This window comes from Malaclemys terrapin, chromosome 8, assembly GCF_027887155.1.
Source record: "Malaclemys terrapin pileata isolate rMalTer1 chromosome 8, rMalTer1.hap1, whole genome shotgun sequence".
In the NCBI taxonomy this organism is placed as follows: Eukaryota; Metazoa; Chordata; order Testudines; family Emydidae; genus Malaclemys; species Malaclemys terrapin.
The window spans coordinates 12,108,239-12,127,510 of NC_071512.1; the positions used below are offsets into that span (position 1 = coordinate 12,108,239).

The 19,272-nt window shown below is 42.5% G+C and overlaps 1 protein-coding gene across 1 annotated transcript in view; it reads right to left on the minus strand.

Moving 5' to 3' along the window:
• Positions 1–11,807: 11,807 nt before the first annotated feature.
• Positions 11,808–19,272, minus strand: part of JADE2 (jade family PHD finger 2) — a 144,788-nt gene continuing 137,323 nt past the window's right edge. The window contains exon 12 of the mRNA XM_054037395.1: positions 11,808–17,367. Coding sequence (XP_053893370.1) covers positions 16,481–17,367 — 887 coding nt within the window. The 3' untranslated portion in view covers positions 11,808–16,480. The remainder of the gene's footprint in view (positions 17,368–19,272) is intronic.

Genomic DNA, 19,272 nt, shown 5'->3' on the forward strand with positions numbered 1-19,272 from the left:
GTGGGGCCATGCGGGTACCCATAGCAATGCCGCTGACTTGAAGGTATATATTGTCCCCAAATGTGAAAAAGTTGTGGGTGAGGACAAAGTCACAAAGTTCAGCCACCAGGTTAGCTGTGACGTTATCGGGGATACTGTTCCTGATAGCTTGTAGTCCATCTGTGTGTGGAATATTGGCGTAGAGGGCTTCTATGTCCATAGTGGCCAGGATGGTGTTTTCTGGAAGATCACCAATGGATTGTAGTTTCCTCAGGAAGTCAGTGGTGTCTCGAAGATAGCTGGGAGTGCTGGTAGCGAAGGGCCTGAGAAGAGAGTCCACATAACCAGACAAGCCTGATGTTAGGGTGCCAATGCCTGAGATGATGGGGCGTCCAGGATTTCCAGGTTTATGGATCTTGGGTAGCAAATAGAATACCCCTGGTCAGGGTTCTAGGCATGTGTCTGTACAGATTTGTTCCTGTGCTTTGTCAGGGAGTTTTTTTAGCAGATGGTGTAGTTTCTTTAGGTAATCCTCAGTGGGATAAGAGGATAATGGCCTGTAGAATGTGGTGTTGGAGAGCTGTCTAGCAGCCTCTTGGTCATATTCCAATTTATTCATGATGACGCCAGCACCTCCTTTGTCAGCCTTTTTGATTATGATGTCAGAGTTGTTTCTGAGGCTGTCGATGGCGTTGTGTTCAGCATGGCTGAGGTTATGTGGCAAGTGATGTTGCTTTTCCACAATTTCAGCCTTTGCATGTTGACGGAAGAAATCTATGTAGAAGTCCAGGCTGTTGTTTCGACCGTCCGGAGGAGTCCACGCAGAATCCTTTTTTTTTGTAGTGCTGGTAGGGGGGATTCTGTGGGTTAGTATGCTGTTCAGAGATATGTTGGAAATATTCTTTGAGTGGAAACGTCGAAAGTAGGATTCTAGGTCACCGCAGAACTGTATCATGTTCGTGGGTCTGGAGGAACAAAAGGAGAGGCCCCGAGATAGGACAGACTCTTCTGCTGGGCTAAGAGTATAGCTGGAAAGGGTGGGTTAAGGGAACTACTGTTGTGGCTCCTTGTGACATGTAGCAATTTAGATAGTTTAGTGTCCTTTTTCTTTTGAAGAGAGGCAAAGTTTGTGTTGTAAATGGCTTATCTAGTTTTTGTATAGTCTATCCATGAGGAAGTTTGTGTGGAAGGTTGGTTTTTTATGAGAATATCCAGTTTTGAGAGCTCATTCTTAATCTTTCCCTGTTTGCTGTATAGGATGCTGATCAGGTGGTTTCGCAGTTTCTTTGAGAGTGTGTGACACAGTCTCTCAGCATAGTCTGTGTGATATGTAGATTGTAATGGATTTTTTACCTTTAGTCCTTTTGGTATCATGTCCATCTGCTTGCATTTGGAAAGGAAGATGATGTCTGTCTATATCTGTACGAGTTTTTTCATGAAGTTGATGGATTTCCACTCCATACGGCTAAATGCAGTGCCTTGCATAATGACAGGTTTCAGAGCATAAGCTGTAACCCACGAAAGCTTATGCTCTAATAAATTTGTTAGTCTCTAAGGTGCCTCAAGTCCTCCTGTTCTTTTTGCGGATACAGACTAACACGGCTGCTACTCTGAAACCTCTTTGCCATGTGTTTGTCCTCTGACTCTCACTTCCTTTGTCACGAACTATGTCAGTAGACTGGCCTTCCTGTGGGGGATTAGGAGTAAAATGGCCGTTCTCACTGAGCTGTGTCAGCCTGATTTGCCGTTATGAAATGAGTGAAAACAGGACAGGCTTTGAAGATTTTTGAGGATACAGTCGTGTTTGTCTTTGATTCTTCCTCAGTAAATATATTAAACAGCAATTGGAGTGGCCATTTGGTTTACTGAAGGTGCATTAAGGCTGGCTGTGTTTCTACAGACATAACAACTATCTAAATCACTGGGGTTTCCTTGAGCTATTTTTAATGGGGCGCTGACCTTATGCGAGCTGAGGATAATGGCAAGTGGGATTTTTTCCTAGATAGCCACAGGCCTCACACTCTGCTATGAGACTATTCCTGAGATCTGATTGAACACTATATAGTAAATGGAGGGGCTGGCTGATTAGCTTTCGCATGTGTGAGGTTGGCTTCTTACTGCTAGTGGCACCATATAACTGCTGCTAGATGGTCATTTATCACTTAACAAAAAACAACATTCAAGTAGCATGGCAGTCGTCCTATGACCATTATTCATGTTTACAGCAGGAATGCCCAATATTTCATCCCAGTCTGGCAAAATGCAGTTTTATTGTTATTTCCTTTGGCCCCTGACCAACTCAAATTATGTTGATAGACCCTTCAGCTGTTTGATTTGCATGTGAATATTAAAAACAGCAGAACGTTTATTTTAGAAGGTGTCTTTTTCTTTGTTTACTGGTATATGGCTTTAGTGAAAGGATCCAGAAATAAAGAGCAGAGCCATTTCTGCTTGGTTATGCTTTCTGTTGCCTCAGGTATAGGCTCTCTCTCAAATGTTCTCACTGAATTGGGGTGTAGTCTGATTATCCACCCTTTATTCCCTCCCTTCCTCATTTCCTGTTGAACAGCCACACCATGGTGCCCACCCCACATATCTCTTCCTAAAAAAACGTTCATGACATTCCATCTCTCATTCAAGGTTTTAATAGAATATCAGGTTGAAAAGTAACTAGGATAAATCCTAAATCCTCCCATACATTTTGGATGGGCTTTCCTTCAAAAGGGCTTTCACAAGACTTTAAGAATTGGGACTCAATTGTCAACTTGAAAAAGCCTTGGCAAGAGGTTACATGCTTCAATATCAGATCTTGTTTCACCTGTCTTTGAGGGCAGGATGTAATGTGCATATTCAACATTGTCCTTCGATAAATGGACTCAGACCTGCTCAAATGTTTTGATGCTATTACCCTCTGATCTAGTGGCTAAGAAGATATATAAGTCCTATTATTTACCCCAAAGGACAACTTTCTCTAATCAAAATGCTAGAACCCTGTATTTTTAGAGGTGAAAGTCAGGAGTTCCCTTCTTCAGTACTTATGAAGGCTAATGTAAAGACTATGGGCAGAGAGTGTGAGCAATATTTCTGTCTCATATTTAATGCATTTGTACACAACTGATTGTTGATTCTATTGGCTGTTGTGTGTGAAAGGGGGCAGTAGAAGAGGTTTTTGAGTTGCAATCTTACATTCATGACTTTTCTGATTTACATATCATTCTTTTCTTTGCGTTGATCTCTCCTGTGAATGTTTAACCTAACTGTGCTTTGCCATCTCATTTTAGTTTGTTTCCCTTTCCAGTGTGATTGGGATGGTATCTCATGAAGCAAACTGGTTTCCTTGTATTCTTAGTTAGTGGCTTCCACAAAGGGAGGCTGGAATTTTACTATTTTCCACCATAAGGAAGACAATTCCTAGGGCTAAAACCAAAGACATGCCTTCTCAATGTCTCTACAAATGGAAATATTTTTGGCTGAGCCTTGTCCACAAGCACTGGACCTTATCTGAAAGATGACACATCTAGCATTGTGTATGTTGATACATCCCAACATCATTATTCACTCTTCTGTGTCTTGTCAAAAGTTAACCATTGAATGGAAGAAGATATGGCTATATCGGATTGTAGTACCAAATCCAGTCAGCACAGCACTCACGCAGGAAAGTAAAGGTCATAGAGGTGTCTGAGTTTTCTGGATATTTTTCTCAATGTTCAGTTTTCTAAATATAATAATATTAATTGGTAATGAATATTTTCAAAGTGCCATTAAAAACATGAACTGAGTACCACGGTCCCCTGTGAAGTAGGTGAGAAATGCTATCTCTATTTCAGTGATGAGACATTTAGTGTGGTGTGCCCCAGCACTGAAAAACTAATAACAATTAAAGTTATTTTAAAGAAAGGAAAACAGGAGTGAGTTTAGTAAAGCATTTGACACAGTCCCAAATGATAGTCTCATAAACACACTAAGGAAATGTGGTTGAGTTGAAATTACGTGAAGCTGAGAACAAAACTGGTTGAAAGACCATACAAAGAGTAGCTATCAATAGTTTGCTGTCAAACTGGGGGGACATAGATAGTGGGTTCCTGCAGGGTTATGTTCTGGGTCCAGCACTATTCAATATTTTCATCAAGGACTTAGACAGTGGAGTGGAGGATATGCTTATGCTGGCACTTTGGAGGAGAAGATTAGAATTCAAAATGATCTTGACAAATTGATGACTTAGTCAGAATTCAACAAGATGATATTCAATAAAGACAAGTGAAAAGTACTTCACTTAGGAAGGAAAAAAAACAGTTACCTACCTTTTTGTAACTGTTGTTCTTCGAGATGTGTTGCTCACGTCCATTCCATTCTAGGTGTGAGAGTGCCCACGTGTGTGGTTGTTGGAGATTTTTGCCTTAGCGGTATCCGTAGGGTCGGCTGTAGCGCCCCCTTGAGTGCCGCACTCATGTGTTGGTATATTCGGCATTGCCGGCCCTACGCCCTCTCAGTTCCTTCTTAACGGCAATTGCAACAGAGGGGCAGGAGGGTGGGTAATGGAATAGACATGAGCAACACATCTCGAAGAACAACAGTTACAAACGATCTGCAGGGCTTGTTGAGGCTATTACTTCGAGCACCCAAAGGTTCGAGGTCAGCTGAGACCAGGCCAACTGGAAGGGGCGGAGGCGGCCAAGGAAAGAGTGGGAGGGTGGATCCTGGGAGGTGACTGGGGCGTCGTCCTTGAGCGCAACCTCAAAATGACTGCTTCTGGCCTCCTTGGAAGGGCCAAGACGAGCAGATGAATGGGAAGGTGATAGATGTTGCTTAGACCCCCTTGTCTCTATCTTTTCTTCTGTAGGTGCCCAGCCGGGGAGTCCCCCAGAACCTAGACTGTGGAGGTGGAGGGTGGAATGGCTTCCTGGCCTGCTGAGGAGGATGGAGGCCCAAGGAGTGGGTGGTGGCCTGGGAGTCTTTAAGGCTATGGAGTCTCGAGTACGTGAGCTTGGAGAAGAGCCCTGCCCCCTCAAATGGGAGGTCCTATATAGTGGCCTGCATTTCCTGGCATAACCTGGATAAGACTGCAGCCAGGAGTTGCGCCTCTTGGCCACCATGGAGGTGACCACCCTGGCCACTGAGTCAGTAGCGTCCAAGACCATTTGAAGGGCCCCCCTGTGCCTTCGTCCACTAAAGCAGTGAACTCCTGGGCTCGGTCCTGCGGGAGGGCCTCCTTGAATTTGTTAAGGGAGTCCCACAGATTAAAATTGTACCTGCCTAACAGGGCCTGGGGGTTAGATACCCAAAATTGCAGGCTTGCCGTCGAATACATCTTTCTGCCAAATAAGTCCAGTCTCTTGGACTCTTTGTTTTTCGGCATGCCACTGACTTGGCCCTGCCCGTCCCTTTCATTAACAGCGGACACTACCAGTGACGGTGCTGGCGGGTGTGTGTACAGACATTCAAACCCTTTTGCCCTCTCCATTTTCCAGCCAGCTCCAAACTGAAACTCCCTCCAGCCGTCTCCTTTCTGGCCTCCCCCGGCTCCTCCCCCAGCCTTTGTGTCCTTTGTCCAGTTTCCCAGGCAGAGATGTTACCTGGCCTCCATCCCCCTCCTGGGTTCTCATGTTACATGCTCAGGTATCCTCCCTTCCCCAATGCAGGCAGTCCCAGCAAAACTCCCCTGCAACCTTCCCTGGTCAATACTCCCCCCTAAGTATTCAAATAACACATCAAGAACATTCCCACTTGGTCACAGAGCTGTCGAGGCCTGAGTCTGCCGACTGACCCTGGCGTGTGCACACACCTCGAATGGACTCACCATGAGCAAGCACTCGAAGAAGAATCAAACGCACAGCTACAAAATGGGGAATAACTGGCTAGGTGGTGGTACTGCTGAAAAGGTGCTGGGAGTTATAGTGGATCTCAAATTGAATAGGAGTCAAAAGTGTGATGCTGTTGCAAAAAAAGGCTAATATTAACAGGAGTGTCATGTGTAAGACATCAGAGGTAATTGTCCCACTCTATTCAGAAGGGGACAATTAGGAAAGATGTGGACAAATTGGAGAGAATCCAGAGAAGAGCAACAAAAATGCTAGAAGGCTTAGAAAAGCTGAGTAAGCAGTGATAGGCGGGATGGAGATGGGTAGTGAGCTGATTGTGCACTTTGCACTTCATAGACTCGTCCCCTGGTGCTTTTGCGTTCAGAAATGTTCTTGCAATTGCATCAGTTGAGACTGCAGGGTTTTGATGTTTCATTCGGCTTTCAGCCCCAAGCTGATGCAATAATACCCAAGCTTTATGGCTACAGTGAATAAAGTCCAAAGCTTCAACTGTCTTGATCCATCTTTGATGGCATGCTAAACTCAATGACTCTAGTAGAGTGGTTGCAGTGTTTGGGTCAATCGCCTGTAATCGTCTTTCCAGTTTCTTTCCAGTGTGGTGGGGTGTATCCTTTTCAGTAGCCACCGGAGATGGTTTTTCTTGTGCCCATTTAGATGAGGCAGGTGAAACTATCAAAATGTTCAGTGGAATCACATCAGTGATGGCCTCAGTGAATCCTGGCAAAGCTATTTCCAGTTCCCAGGAAATGGGTTAGAACCAGCAGATGATTTAGATCCATTTATTGGCAGCTGGTAGCGATTTTTGCAGTTGGAGGATAGTGTAGATAGGGAAACCTTCACTGTACATTTAGGAGCAAGATATAGTTTATCTGGCCAAATTGAATTCTTGCTGGACAGTGGGAAGATTATCGCCACTGAATTTTTCCAGAATGTGATTTGAACAAACAATTGATTTGCATGTACTGGTGCCAGGTGAGAGGCTTCTCCATACAACTGGCAATATTTCCTTACGTGCTTTCAGGGACAAGGATCAGCAAACACTGCTGCTGCCCAAACCAGAACATCAATTCCAAGGAATTATTGTGTCATTATTCAGAGTCTTGCTAGCAGAAAGAAAGAAAGCAGTTAAAATTGGCTACCCAGCATTTGGAACTTTATGGTCTATCCTTGAACTTTTTGTTATGAAATCTAATTCTTTAATATTCCCCTGTATAGGACAGGTGACGAACTTATTAAAGAAAAATAATTCTAAAAGGAGTCTAGACAAAGGGGTTGGTGCTAGATGCTAACAGAGTGTATCACAATGGCACGCCAAGTGGCTTGTTGTAAAGTCAATTGAGTTTGAGTTTGAAAGTTCATAACAGAGCTGCCTCAGGCAATGGTGAGCAATAAAATAGTAAAGTAATAAAATCCTTAGTTTGCAATAACCTGATCTTTTGCTTTTAACAAAAAACAATAATGTGATATTTTAGAGTCGGACTCCTGTCTCCCACGCTTTACCCTCCCCCACATTTTCATAACAAACAAAAAAGGCCCAAATTTGGGTCTACAATTTCATGCATTAGAGCCTTCTTCTGTCTTCGTGATCAAATATATTAGCTAAAGACAGCACAGGAAAAAAGCATACTGGCATTTGCTTAACTAATCACTTTGACAATAAATTGAGCAAAACAAATCTGTTAACTCGGCTTTAAGGTCTTTCTGGTAACACAGAGACAGTTCCTTTTTCAAATGCAGAAAGGTAAACAAAATTAATACAGGGTGAAAAAAAAGCTGTGATGAATAATTGACAGATAATATTCAATGGGCAGAAGATAACAGAGTCTAGACTTCTCCCAGGGAGGGTCCTGGCACCTAGCTGCATCAACTTACAATATTTAGATCGTTTACTCAGACGCAAATAAAGCCATTATCCCAGTTCGAAACCCACCATTTCTTCCCAGTGACATATTTTCAGTTAAGTGGTAAAGTTAGTTTTTAAAATGTTTAAGTAAATACTGCCTCCTCCCACAAGAAATAGCTTGTTAAATACAATGTAGAATAAAAAGGTAGTGGTTTATACATGGTGTGCATTCAACATGTGACAAAGTTACCAGTTACCCATGCACTAATAGAGTGCGCTCCCATTGGGTTGGATCAAACTCCCAAAGGATCATACAAATCAGGGATGGAGAAGACCTACTAAATCAAGTGTCCTTCCTATGCTCAGTGCATGACTGTGCCCTACAGGATATTCTTGAAGGTTATGTTGAATTTAATTTTCAGTGGCCCAAGTGACAGAGCTTCCATCACTTCCCTTGGAAGACTATTTGCCAATTGAACAGCTCTTACCGTTCGGACATTTTGCTGACAATCAGTCTATATTTTGCTTTGCTGCACTTGTGTCTTCTGTTCTTTACACTACGGAGGGTAATATGAAAAAACCACACAAGCACAGAAGGGTGCAAATAACTGTAGTGTTTACTAAACATCTATAACATGCAAGGTCTAGCTACATGTATACACTGCTGCTCTGGCAGGATTCAGGTGGCTTATGAAACAGAAGTCGTGAGGGGCCACAAGAGGGTTCACAAACTATTTAGTAGGATGCTAGTCAAATTCCTATACACCACACAGCTTTGTCCTATTACTGCTTATGGCCTCTCCCACCTCCACCTCCCCTTTTCCATCTGGTACAATTCTTTGCGGCTCGTTGATGGTTACACCTTTCAAATCAGTGTCTCAGAACTGAACTCTTGAATCCCAGTGGTATGTAGAAACACATGCAGGCATTTTTCAAGTCCATGCTGGGATGCAAATTTTTATGCTGACTAATGGCCACTTTGTAACACTGTTATATCATAACTGCATTTATATCACTCTGTAATCCCAGTTGAGTAATATGAATCCATGCTGGTGCTATATTGGACCACTGTACAAAGCTATCTGTTCGTCTGTTTTTTAAAATTGCTTTTGCCAATGAGAGCTGACGTGTTCCTCACCTCTGACTAGCGTAGTGCGTCGAAGAACTTTCTTGAAACAAATGAAACTGGTTCTGTGTCATTAGTCTGACCAGGTTGAGTTCAGACTTGTCTATAGGATAGTGGTTTACAGCCAGTGGGTCTCTCCAGTGCTGGCTGGCAGAACATTACAATCATTTTTTGTCCTCAGTACGGTGGTTTCTAAATATCATCTCCCTAAACAACAGCCTTACAAGCCATCACTGTGAGCTGAGTCAGACCGGCAGCGGTGTCTGCCTCTCTGCTGATGGGGATTTGCCCATCCGGGGGTCAATATTTTGCACTATGGAGATACTCCTAGGTCCCAGGTGTTGGCAAGGCGTGTCTTTATCCACCTGTATTTGATGGGTAGGTTATATTTCCTCTTAGAGAAGGCCATCAGGTCAGTTATCCATGTCTTTGTGGGCTGTAAACTAGATGATTGCAATTCCATGTGGAAGCTATAGCTGGCCAGAGCATAGCTGTACACACACATAGCATTGATAGATATATGGAGTATATTGCACCTGTTCTTCATAGCTTATCTGGGTGTCCAGTTACAGGTCTTGATTTTGCTCAAAGCCATACCTGGTTTGGGGGGGTCTAGATTTCTGAGACCACTTTGCGTAGGTACTACACTTATAATTGAGATCAGCTGGGATGTGGTAAGATTTGAACTCACTAGGGGCATGGTGAGGCTTTTAGCTCTAGGCTACTGGTCTCCCAGAACTCAAACCTGTTGCCGTCATAGCAGCACATCCATTTGGAATGACCAACATTTTAAGTGTTCACTAATTTTGGATGCCTCAGTTTGGGAATGCCCAGCAGAAGACAGGTGGGGCCTAATTTTTAGAGGTGCTCATCTACCACAGGCCAGCAGAAGTCAATGGGCATTGTGAGTCTTAGCGTGTTTCCTCACTGTGCTGAGAAGCACAGCTCATATAATAGCATGAGCTGAGTGGGGGGCCATGATTAACGGAGATCCATTTTAGACATTAGTCAATTTGTTTCCAATGATTGTTTGTATGTGCCTCATGATAGATGCAGGTTTTTTTAGAAATGAAAAAAAAATGTATTTTAAAAATATATATAAAATAATTCTTGCACTAGTCACTTTCTCACCCTCACTAAAGCAATTTCTTTATAAGCTCAATAGAGGCTCATTTGTTTGAAGAGGAATATGTCCCATAAATCCAAATCCTATTTATGTAATTTTAGCATTTTTTTCTTGTTGGAAATTGTCATATTACTATTATTTGAAACCCAAATAGAATGCAAGGGAAAATCATCATTTTATAAATTTAGTTTTATGCCTTGGTTTCTATAGCTATCGCTATAAATAGCAAATGGAGGATTATATTGTTCCCTGAGAGTGACATTATCCTTGGTTTGAGAACCTTCTTCTCTGCAACTCCTGTCAGTCAGAACTATTTATTCATATACCTCCATCTCACTATTCTCTGTCTCTTCTCAAATCTCATCTGACATCTCTTTTCCACTGCCTCTTAAATACGGTCTCCTGCTTCTGTTACTATAATATCCCAAAATGCTTTGCAGACATTTGTATGCAAGACACTATAGTAAATAAAGTATTTTACTGTTGTCAATAGAAAAAAAAATCACAAAAGGGGATAGAATGTCAGCACTCAGAATGTAACCTTCCCCCCACCCCCCGAAAAGAAGCGATCTTGAATACCCTTGTAACGAGGCGGTGGGATACCCCACAACCCCGCTGAGGGCCGAACCTCCCCTAACACCAACGTGGGCAGAGCCACTGGGTCCGGCGCCCGCCCCTCAGAGGTCACGGCGACAACCCGGAAGTATAAAAGCCCGCCTACAGAGCTCAGTGGAGAACAAGCCGCTGGAGAGAGCAGCCGTCTGTGGACGAGCTCCCGCTTGGGAGATAGCAGCAGACTGCGACCGGTCTGAGGACTCACCAGGCCAGCCGAGCCTACCCCTCGCCCATTACCCCAAGGAGGACTGGCCGAGCCTGCCCCTTCCCAGCTACTCCGAGGAGGAGCCGAGCCTGCCCCTTTCCAGCTATCCCGAGGAGGAGCCAAACCTGCCCCTTTCCAGCTACCTACCCGGAGGAACCGATGCTGGTGGAGACCGCCGAGGACACTAGTACGGCCCAGGTACCCTATGAGGGGGAGTGTGGAAGTAGCCCGGGGGCAGCCGACCCCAGTCTGGCTGCAGCACTGCCAGAGCCTATGTCAGTGTGTTGCAGCCAGGATCCCCACCGACAGCAGCGAGTTTCCGCTGCTGCTAGGGCCCCGGGCTGGGACGCAGTGGAGTGGGAGGGCCTGCGTCCCCCCTGCCACCCACCCCTTGGGTGGCAGACTCCCCCTTTCCCTGGCTAGAGAGGCTGGGACTACAAACCCATTGACTCAGCCCCTGCTTAAGGGTCTGGGTCCCTGACTATTTGATTTCTGCCCCGCCCTGACCTAGGGCCTGGGCTGCTACAACCCCATTGACTCAGCCCTGCTTTAGGGCCTGGGTTCCTGAACTATTGGCTCAGCCCCTGCTTCAGGGCCTGAGCCCCTAACCGTGTGTTTGCTGCCCCACACTACCGCCGGACTGGGACTGACGGCAGACCAGAGCGAGGCAGTGGGATACCCCACAGCCCCGCTGAGGGCCGAACCTCGTCCAAGACTTCTACAACCCTGTTCATTCACAATACAAATAGATCCCACACTACCTTAAAACATTGATAAAGCCTTTTTCAACTCCTCCCCCAGAGCAATAAATTACAGAGCTGACAAGTAAACCATTCCTGTTGAGCTCTGTAATGGTTAACTTATGTTGGAAATCTATTGCTCATTGAAAGTGACGGGCAGTTACATAGTTCCCTAATAGTATTTTAACAGTTTACTAACCTTAACAGAAACAAATGAATGTCATAGATGTAGTACAAATCAAATCCTTCTCTTTACTAAGGTAGGGGGACACTTGGAAGACATGAGTCCTTCGATACCAAGGTGAATTTGCTACACTGGAACCTGTTGACTACATAATACTCAAAACAAAAATGTACACATAAAACACTGCTTTATTGACTGCATTTGCCAACACATTGAGGAATGCAAAGTTTTGTCCATAAGCAATGGGCCATGGTCCCAATGTGTATTAAAGCATACACTAAATCTAAACATGATGAAAAGAATGGCAGACAGAGCTATTGCAAGGCAACACAAACAGCATGCATAATACAGTCTCACACGGAACAAGTTTGATACATTATATTGCTTTAAGGATTAACTAACATGGAAAATGTACAAAAAGGAGAAATAGGTTTTTGCATTAATGAAAAATACATTTTTTTCTCTACAAAGGAATTTCTAATACAAGAAAATAAATATTGCAACATAAGCCAAAAATAATTTAAAATTGCTCTTTTCAATATATTTCAATATTTCTCTTTTATATTAACAAATGGCACATCACGTTCTTTGAAACAAAGAAAACAGAAGGATTTCTCCTCCTGTGACATTCATATAGTTTCCTGTAACTGATGTGAAGCGGGTCTGTTTCGTGTGTGGAATGGAGCAAAGTACATGGGAATTTCCTTAAAGAACAACCAAAATTAACACACTGCCCTGGTAATAGACAGAGAAGTTCCTTCATGACGGGTTGCTAGTCCTTAGGCTGATGTGGATAACACCAGGATGGGTTCACTAAAATACTAACAATACAAAAAGTGAGAGAAATCTTCTGTTCTCTCCCCCTTGTGTTGAAATGGCTAATTCTCTATTGTGCTTTGAGGGAAAGTGTCATCCAAATATTAGACATTTAAAAATAAAAATAAATAAAGGTGCAAAATATCCCCAATACAGCTTATCCAGAAGAGCAAAATTATATGGGGTGAAAAATGAAGTGTGAACTCAGAATTGTCTTCAGGAAACTCCACTGGGCACCAATGCTTTAACACTAATTTGGGTTGTTCTCTATGAATTAGAAATGAGCGTTGATCAGAGCCTACGTGCATCATCACATTAACCCACAAGTGTGGTGGTGCTTTTCAAAGGAAACAGGTTCCTTTTACAGTGCAAATATCAACTCCTGCAGTTATATATCATCTTAAAGACAACATCTGTTTAATAAAATAAACCATTATACTTTTTTCTTTCTAATCATTTCAAAATACATTTACAATACATCAAAAATATTTTCCTTGTACATTTTTCTTTCCTTAATTATTAACATTTCTGTTATGAAGTAAGTAGGTGGCATAGGAACAAAGGGCGTGTGGAGTGTTTCTTAGGAACCAGGTGTCTAATGACTGAATATAGTAGCTAGGTTTCCAGGGCTTTGGTGGGGCCACTGGAATGGCTGTGAAATGGCCTTGGTCCTGATTGGCGGTGGGGTTAGATCTGGCCTCCTGCCCACAGTGAATGCCTCTGACCTACCTTTCCCCTGCTGGAAGCCACCACCTCTTCCCTGATAACCTCTTTCGTTGTTAGCCAGCCAGCCTGCTGTCAATTCTCACGCCTTTGGAAGCAATAGCAGGTGGCCAGTGGAGGTCTGGAGATTTCCTAGACATCTTGAGCAAAACAGCCTCTGTAAGTCTATTTTAGTGTGGCCCCCACTAAATGTATGGAGTAGAATACTGTATGGGCACCTGTACATGGACATCAATGGTGCAGTATGGGTGCCGCTGGGAACATGTCTTAGCCCTCAAATTATCTCTAGAGCTCTTCTGTTAAACCAGGACACTCTAGGGATTATTATTACTGGTTCTAATAAATCAAAGAATCCACTCAAATGAATCCCACAGCAATTATACAAAATGTCAATAGTTAACTCAAGCCAAAAGACAATGGATTCAGCATCTACATACAGTACTGAGCGCTCTCATAGAGCGTGTATACCAAATACATGTTCTGCCACTGCCTGGTAATACTCTTCTGGATTCTTCTCTCCCAGTAATTCTGATAAGCTCTTCTCTGTTAGTTTCCTCTCATTCTCTTGTTCTTATTTTACATACAAACAGGCCAAATTTGGCCCCTCTGTGTGCAATTTTATTCCCTGATCACAAATCACAATGCCTAAAGTCGTGTTGTGGCTGTTTTTTTTTTTTTTTTGGTTTTGAACTACTTCCTGATCACAGTAACAAAGGAGTGTATCACAGTGCTGCATCGGAATCAACAGAAATATGGTGCCGCTTTCGTTTGGTTGTTCTTTAAAGTCTATCCCCTTTTGCTCTCCTGTACGGAGCAAGCAAGGAATGCAGAAGCTAATGAGTGAAGCTGTGTACAGTGAGATTTGTGTCTGTTTTTTTTTTTACCATAGTTGAAGTGAAGCACACGGAAGCAAGATTCATTAAAAGGCAGCATATTGATTATTGTTATGACTCTTATACTAGGATACTGTAGCTAAAGCTAGCAAGCCTGATAAGATAAACTAAGTCCTATTTACTGTATTTAACATTATCTGAACATACTGAGCCTTAATTAATGAGCAGACTTTAGTTTCCAACCTCAGCGGATTATGCTAATTTATAACAACGTTTTTAGGTGGTTCCTTTTTTTTCTTCTTTTTCGACAATAATTTGTATAAAATGTATCAAATGAGGAAAACACCCAGGTACATTTGGTTTTAGAGTTGATTTTTTGGAATTAGCCAATCTTATTAATTTCACTGCAATCTGATAATAATTTGATAAGAATTGATCAGAAGGACTTTTGAAGATTTAAAAACGCTACGATAGTCAATTTTCGGAGTCACAGAGTTTAAAGAAAGCTCAGAGTCAAATGAGTAAAAAGCATCAGAAATCAAAACAGCCGGGTGCAGCTTCAGTGACAGAAGCATCCCCCCTCAGCAAGCTTGGAAACTAACACCTCAGTTTTGTGTCAGGAATGTGTCTCTAGTCCTTTGTTGCTAAATAACTTCCAATTTTTCCAAATGACAAGTTTCCGGTTTCTGGCTGTGCTGCTTTATTGTCAAAATATTCTTTGGCATACACAAAATTATTTGACTGATTCATCTGTTTTTGTGTTTAAAGGGATGGGTTTTACCAGTTGCAGAAGTGTCCCAGGTTTTTTTTTTTTATTATTTTTAAAAAACAACAGAAAAAAGTTTCAGTGAATTCCTTTTTTTGTTTGTTTGTTTTTTGTTCCCTGAGCTCACACTGGGGTCACTCCAATAAAACACGCGGTACGATTTAACTGTGACCTTTGAAGCCAAAACTGAAATAATGGTGCAATTAAGTGCAAACATGGAAATTCGCCTGACTCATAGGTAACATGGGCTTTTAAACGACATTTAAGGCTTATAGGGGACATTTTATGCATTAAATTATTATAATATTTATAATGTCAGCTTTTGTGAATCACCCTCCTACATCAAGTCAACAGCTTGTAACTAGGATTCAAAGAATAAAAAAAAAGGATGGGGAGGGATAAATTTATTGTTTTAGTTATGGTATTTAGTAGAACAACAAAATGGCTGTCGTGCACGGTGAGTTTACATGTACAATAGAGCCCTGCGTGGGACTAGTATAGAACCCTGCAGTGGGACTGGGATCTTGTGGGTCCCACTGCCATAACAGCAGAAGCAAGTGGGAGTGGGTGTTGCAGGGCAGGACGGAACCAGGATTAAAAATAGTCCCACAGGGCTCGAATGTACAGCTCCCAGCACAGCTGAATGTAATTTCAACCATTAAAGATGAAGTGCTGGCATCGGCTCTTTTGCCAAACTGATTTGATATTTTACAATCCTCCTGTTTTTGAAGACATTTTTCCCCTCTCCATCCCGCTCCATTTTGGCCCAAAGGTTTTGGTAAAGGCTAATCAATTAACCTGAGTAAATCACTTAAAATTTTCAAATCACCTTAAAGGGTTCAAAGGACCTCCGAGGTTTACATAACATCAATAAATACCCAGAGCTACTCAGGAGGAATATTTGTAGATAGCGTTGCAGCTCTAATACAGATATGTGTCTCTTCTATCTACTGAAAGCCTTTGATGACTGTTTACAGTGCTGCCGACTATCTCTGACAGATGTAGTGGCAGGGCTAAATCTTGGTTCTTGGCCCCTGGACGGATTCTGATCAAACTGGAAGGTGAGAAAAAACACAGGATTTAATAAAATATAAATAGAATGTTGTTTTCCTCCACCCATAAGTGCTTTCTTCAAATAAGCTTTTTGTGCTTTTTAAAAAAAAAATATTTTAGTATCGCTTATTTTACTTCCTTGTGCGCGCGCAAACACACGGACAGATAGTGACTTTTTCAGTAAGTTCTGTGTGTGTGGGTGGTTCTCATAGTACCCCAATACCCTGACATACAGGGGCAATAATCCCAGGCAGAGCATGAAATCTGTCTGTCTTTAAATAATGCCCATAAAACTGTCATCCCTGCAGAAACAACGGATACTGGCAAAATTAAACCTCTTTATTAAGAATCTAGGATGTCTTGCTCATTGCCTGCAAGCACAAGTCCCTTAATGCGCATGCTTGCATTTCTTTTAACTGGGATATGCAAGTTAACTAAGAAGGGACAACTACTGTTACAGTAATCTATGTTGGTGATGGTTAAGCTGTATCTCAGGCATATAGAGAAGAGAAAGACAACAGTGCTGAATTTTAAACTATATATATATATATTAAAAAACCCTTTTGTTATGATACCAGGCAAAAATTGAACATGGCAGTTGTAACTGGGTTTAGGCTTCATAGAACTGTCACAGTTGGTAAATCTGGTGGAGTTATGATGCCAAAATACTCATTCTGACAATATCCTCATTTCCTGAATCTAACTGGTTATGTTGCACTCTGCCACTACCGGATTCCATGTCGGAGTCGCTCATCTCTGCATCAGAAAAATAGCCATCAGTCTCATTGTCAAAATGATGCAAGATGACCTTTGACTTTTCACTGACTGGAGGCCCGTTAACGGTGTCAGGCTTCTGGATCTGTGACCTCTTAGTCCCTCTGCTCTCCTTTGGTAATTTGAACCTCACTACCGTTTTCAGACTACCTACTGAGTCAGGCACTTTAGTCAGAGAACTGGACTCACACTGAGTACAATTCACTGTCTCCTCCTCATTGCTTAAGGAGCTTCTCAGACACAATGAGGCATGAGAATCATTTGCTTTTGGAACAGGATGTGAAGATCCCTTCTTAGCTGTCTTTTTTATTTCACTGGCCCCTTTGCGGTCCATGTGAAGTTTCACCGTTCCTTTCTCTGATTTGCTAGGTCTTGCATCATGGGCGAAGGGCTCTGTGGTATCATTTGATAAGTTATTCGTGTTGTTAGTCCACTGATTTGAATCCTCCTCTTGGTGACTCTTGAAGATTGTGTTCAAGTCATTTCTTGACAGTTTTTTCTTAGTGTTCATTCTCATTTTGTTTTTAACTTTCTTTGTTGCATCACTATGCTTGAATGGTGACTTCAACGAATGATCCATCATAAAACTTAATAAGGTCTCTTCATCTTGTAAAAGCTCCTCTGAAAGGCCTGGAGTGTTGTCTTCATGGTGGCCATTGTTCAAGGACCACTCACTCATTGGCATGTTCTCAGTGGTAATCTGAACTGACTGGGCCAACCAGCTATTGAAGAAGGTCCCATCTATGGGAAAGGAAGTTGACAAACCTGTAAAAATAAAAAGGACAACTGTCTTAGAAGTCAGAATCATTCAGTTTGTGCTTTGATTGTAAGAGGCACCAATGCAGTGTCAAAACTATAAACTGCAGTAAGGAACCTGGAACAATTCTTTGGTATTCGGCAAACATGGAGGATCTCCAGTGTCTATTGTAATGCACCATACAGCATGTAATGTGTGAGTAAATGGCAAACATACTTTACTTCAGGTAATAATGGTTAATTTGGGGTATTCTTATACCTTACATGATAGCGACCTACACCGTCCACCACTTATAACATTGCCCCCAGATTGGACATCTATGAGGACTGAACCTGGGATGTTTGGATCGAAAAGCATGAGCTTTGACTGCATAAATTAAAGGACTAGGCCCAAGAGCCAAATCATATTCCTCTATGTGTGGTCCAGCTACTAGAAGGGGGCCAAAGTGTGTTAGGGCAGATTATATGGTGTTCAAGACGAACTACGCACAGAATTTTAACCAGCAAGGCTGAGAAGATTGTGAAGGCTGGGTGATTGGGGAGAACAGGACTGAAACACCCTGGTATCTGGCCACACAGAATTATTACAGTTCCTTCAGCTATAGTGCTAACACATGCAGGAAACCCTGAAGAATGGGCAGGAGACGAAGGGCTGGATGAATTCAGCTATGAGAACTCTACTTCTACAGGCCGCTGCTTTGGCTTGATGAGAGCCCTAGGACAGAACACTTACATGGGGACTGGGGTAGAAACACCCTCCTGGCATAATCTTTATATGGGTAGTTAGGTAAGGAAGGTCTTTGGCTGGATTCTTCCCTTCCCCTTTGCTGGGAAAACACAAACAACATCACTGGTTCTACATACTATGTTTTAGCTGCTTAAAACAGTTATTCTAATTTTCTTCTTCAACTCTATGGGCACTGATAGCTGGTTAGGATCACACCAGTGTGAATGTAATATTATCAGAACTGGAATAAGTGAAAACTGATGATCATGCTTATGATTAATAATTCTAGAGAGCCCCAAAAGTATGTTTCACAGCACAGACACAAAAACATGGGCCTCGCCCCAAAGAGTATACCACCTACCCGAGATATATAATAGCATGAGTAGGATTTGCCACACAGCTCAGATCAACTGGCCTCTGTCACTAGCTAGCATCCAATGCTTCAGAAGTCAAACCCCATCCCCCATGAGATGTCTCATCATTTGTGGAAATGATGGACAGAGTGGGGAAAAAACTCCTGCCTGACCCTTCAATGCTCCATGAGTACCCTGAAGCATGTGTATGATAGTCCTCACCAGAGCTGCATAACTATAAAAGTTATTAATGGTCATAAAAATGAGAACCCTTTTCATATATTATCCGACTCCCCCATCTGTGGCAGCGCATTTTGAAGGTTGATTATATATTGCATGAAGAAAAGTTTCCTTTAAGTGCTGCAGATGTATTCAGTATTCATTTACTGGAGTGGCCCCTTAGTTCTCTTGCTATGGGGCAGAGCATAAAGGAGAGACCAAGTGGTCATGCTGGTAAGCAATCCACTAAGCCATAAGGTAAGACCCGAGGTTTAATGTGCAGTATATGTCAATCGCTCTATATTAGATACAGTGTTAGCTTCCTCAAATAAATATCTGCCTTGGATCATTCATTTTGACTGCCTGTGACTCCGATGCTTTCGCAGAAGTACCTCGGAGCTTGGACTAAGCAAATATTAGTACAGAAACCTTCCTCAAATTTAAAAAGGCTGATTGACTTTAACATGCAGTTGTACAGCCATTGCACACACATTAAAACAGGAACAGTGCTGACAGCATTTCATACTGGCTTTGAGGTGTCAAATGTTGGGCTGAAGTCCTCACTTAGGCTAAACTCTCATTGAAGTCAGTGGAAGCTTGGGCTAAGGACTGCGC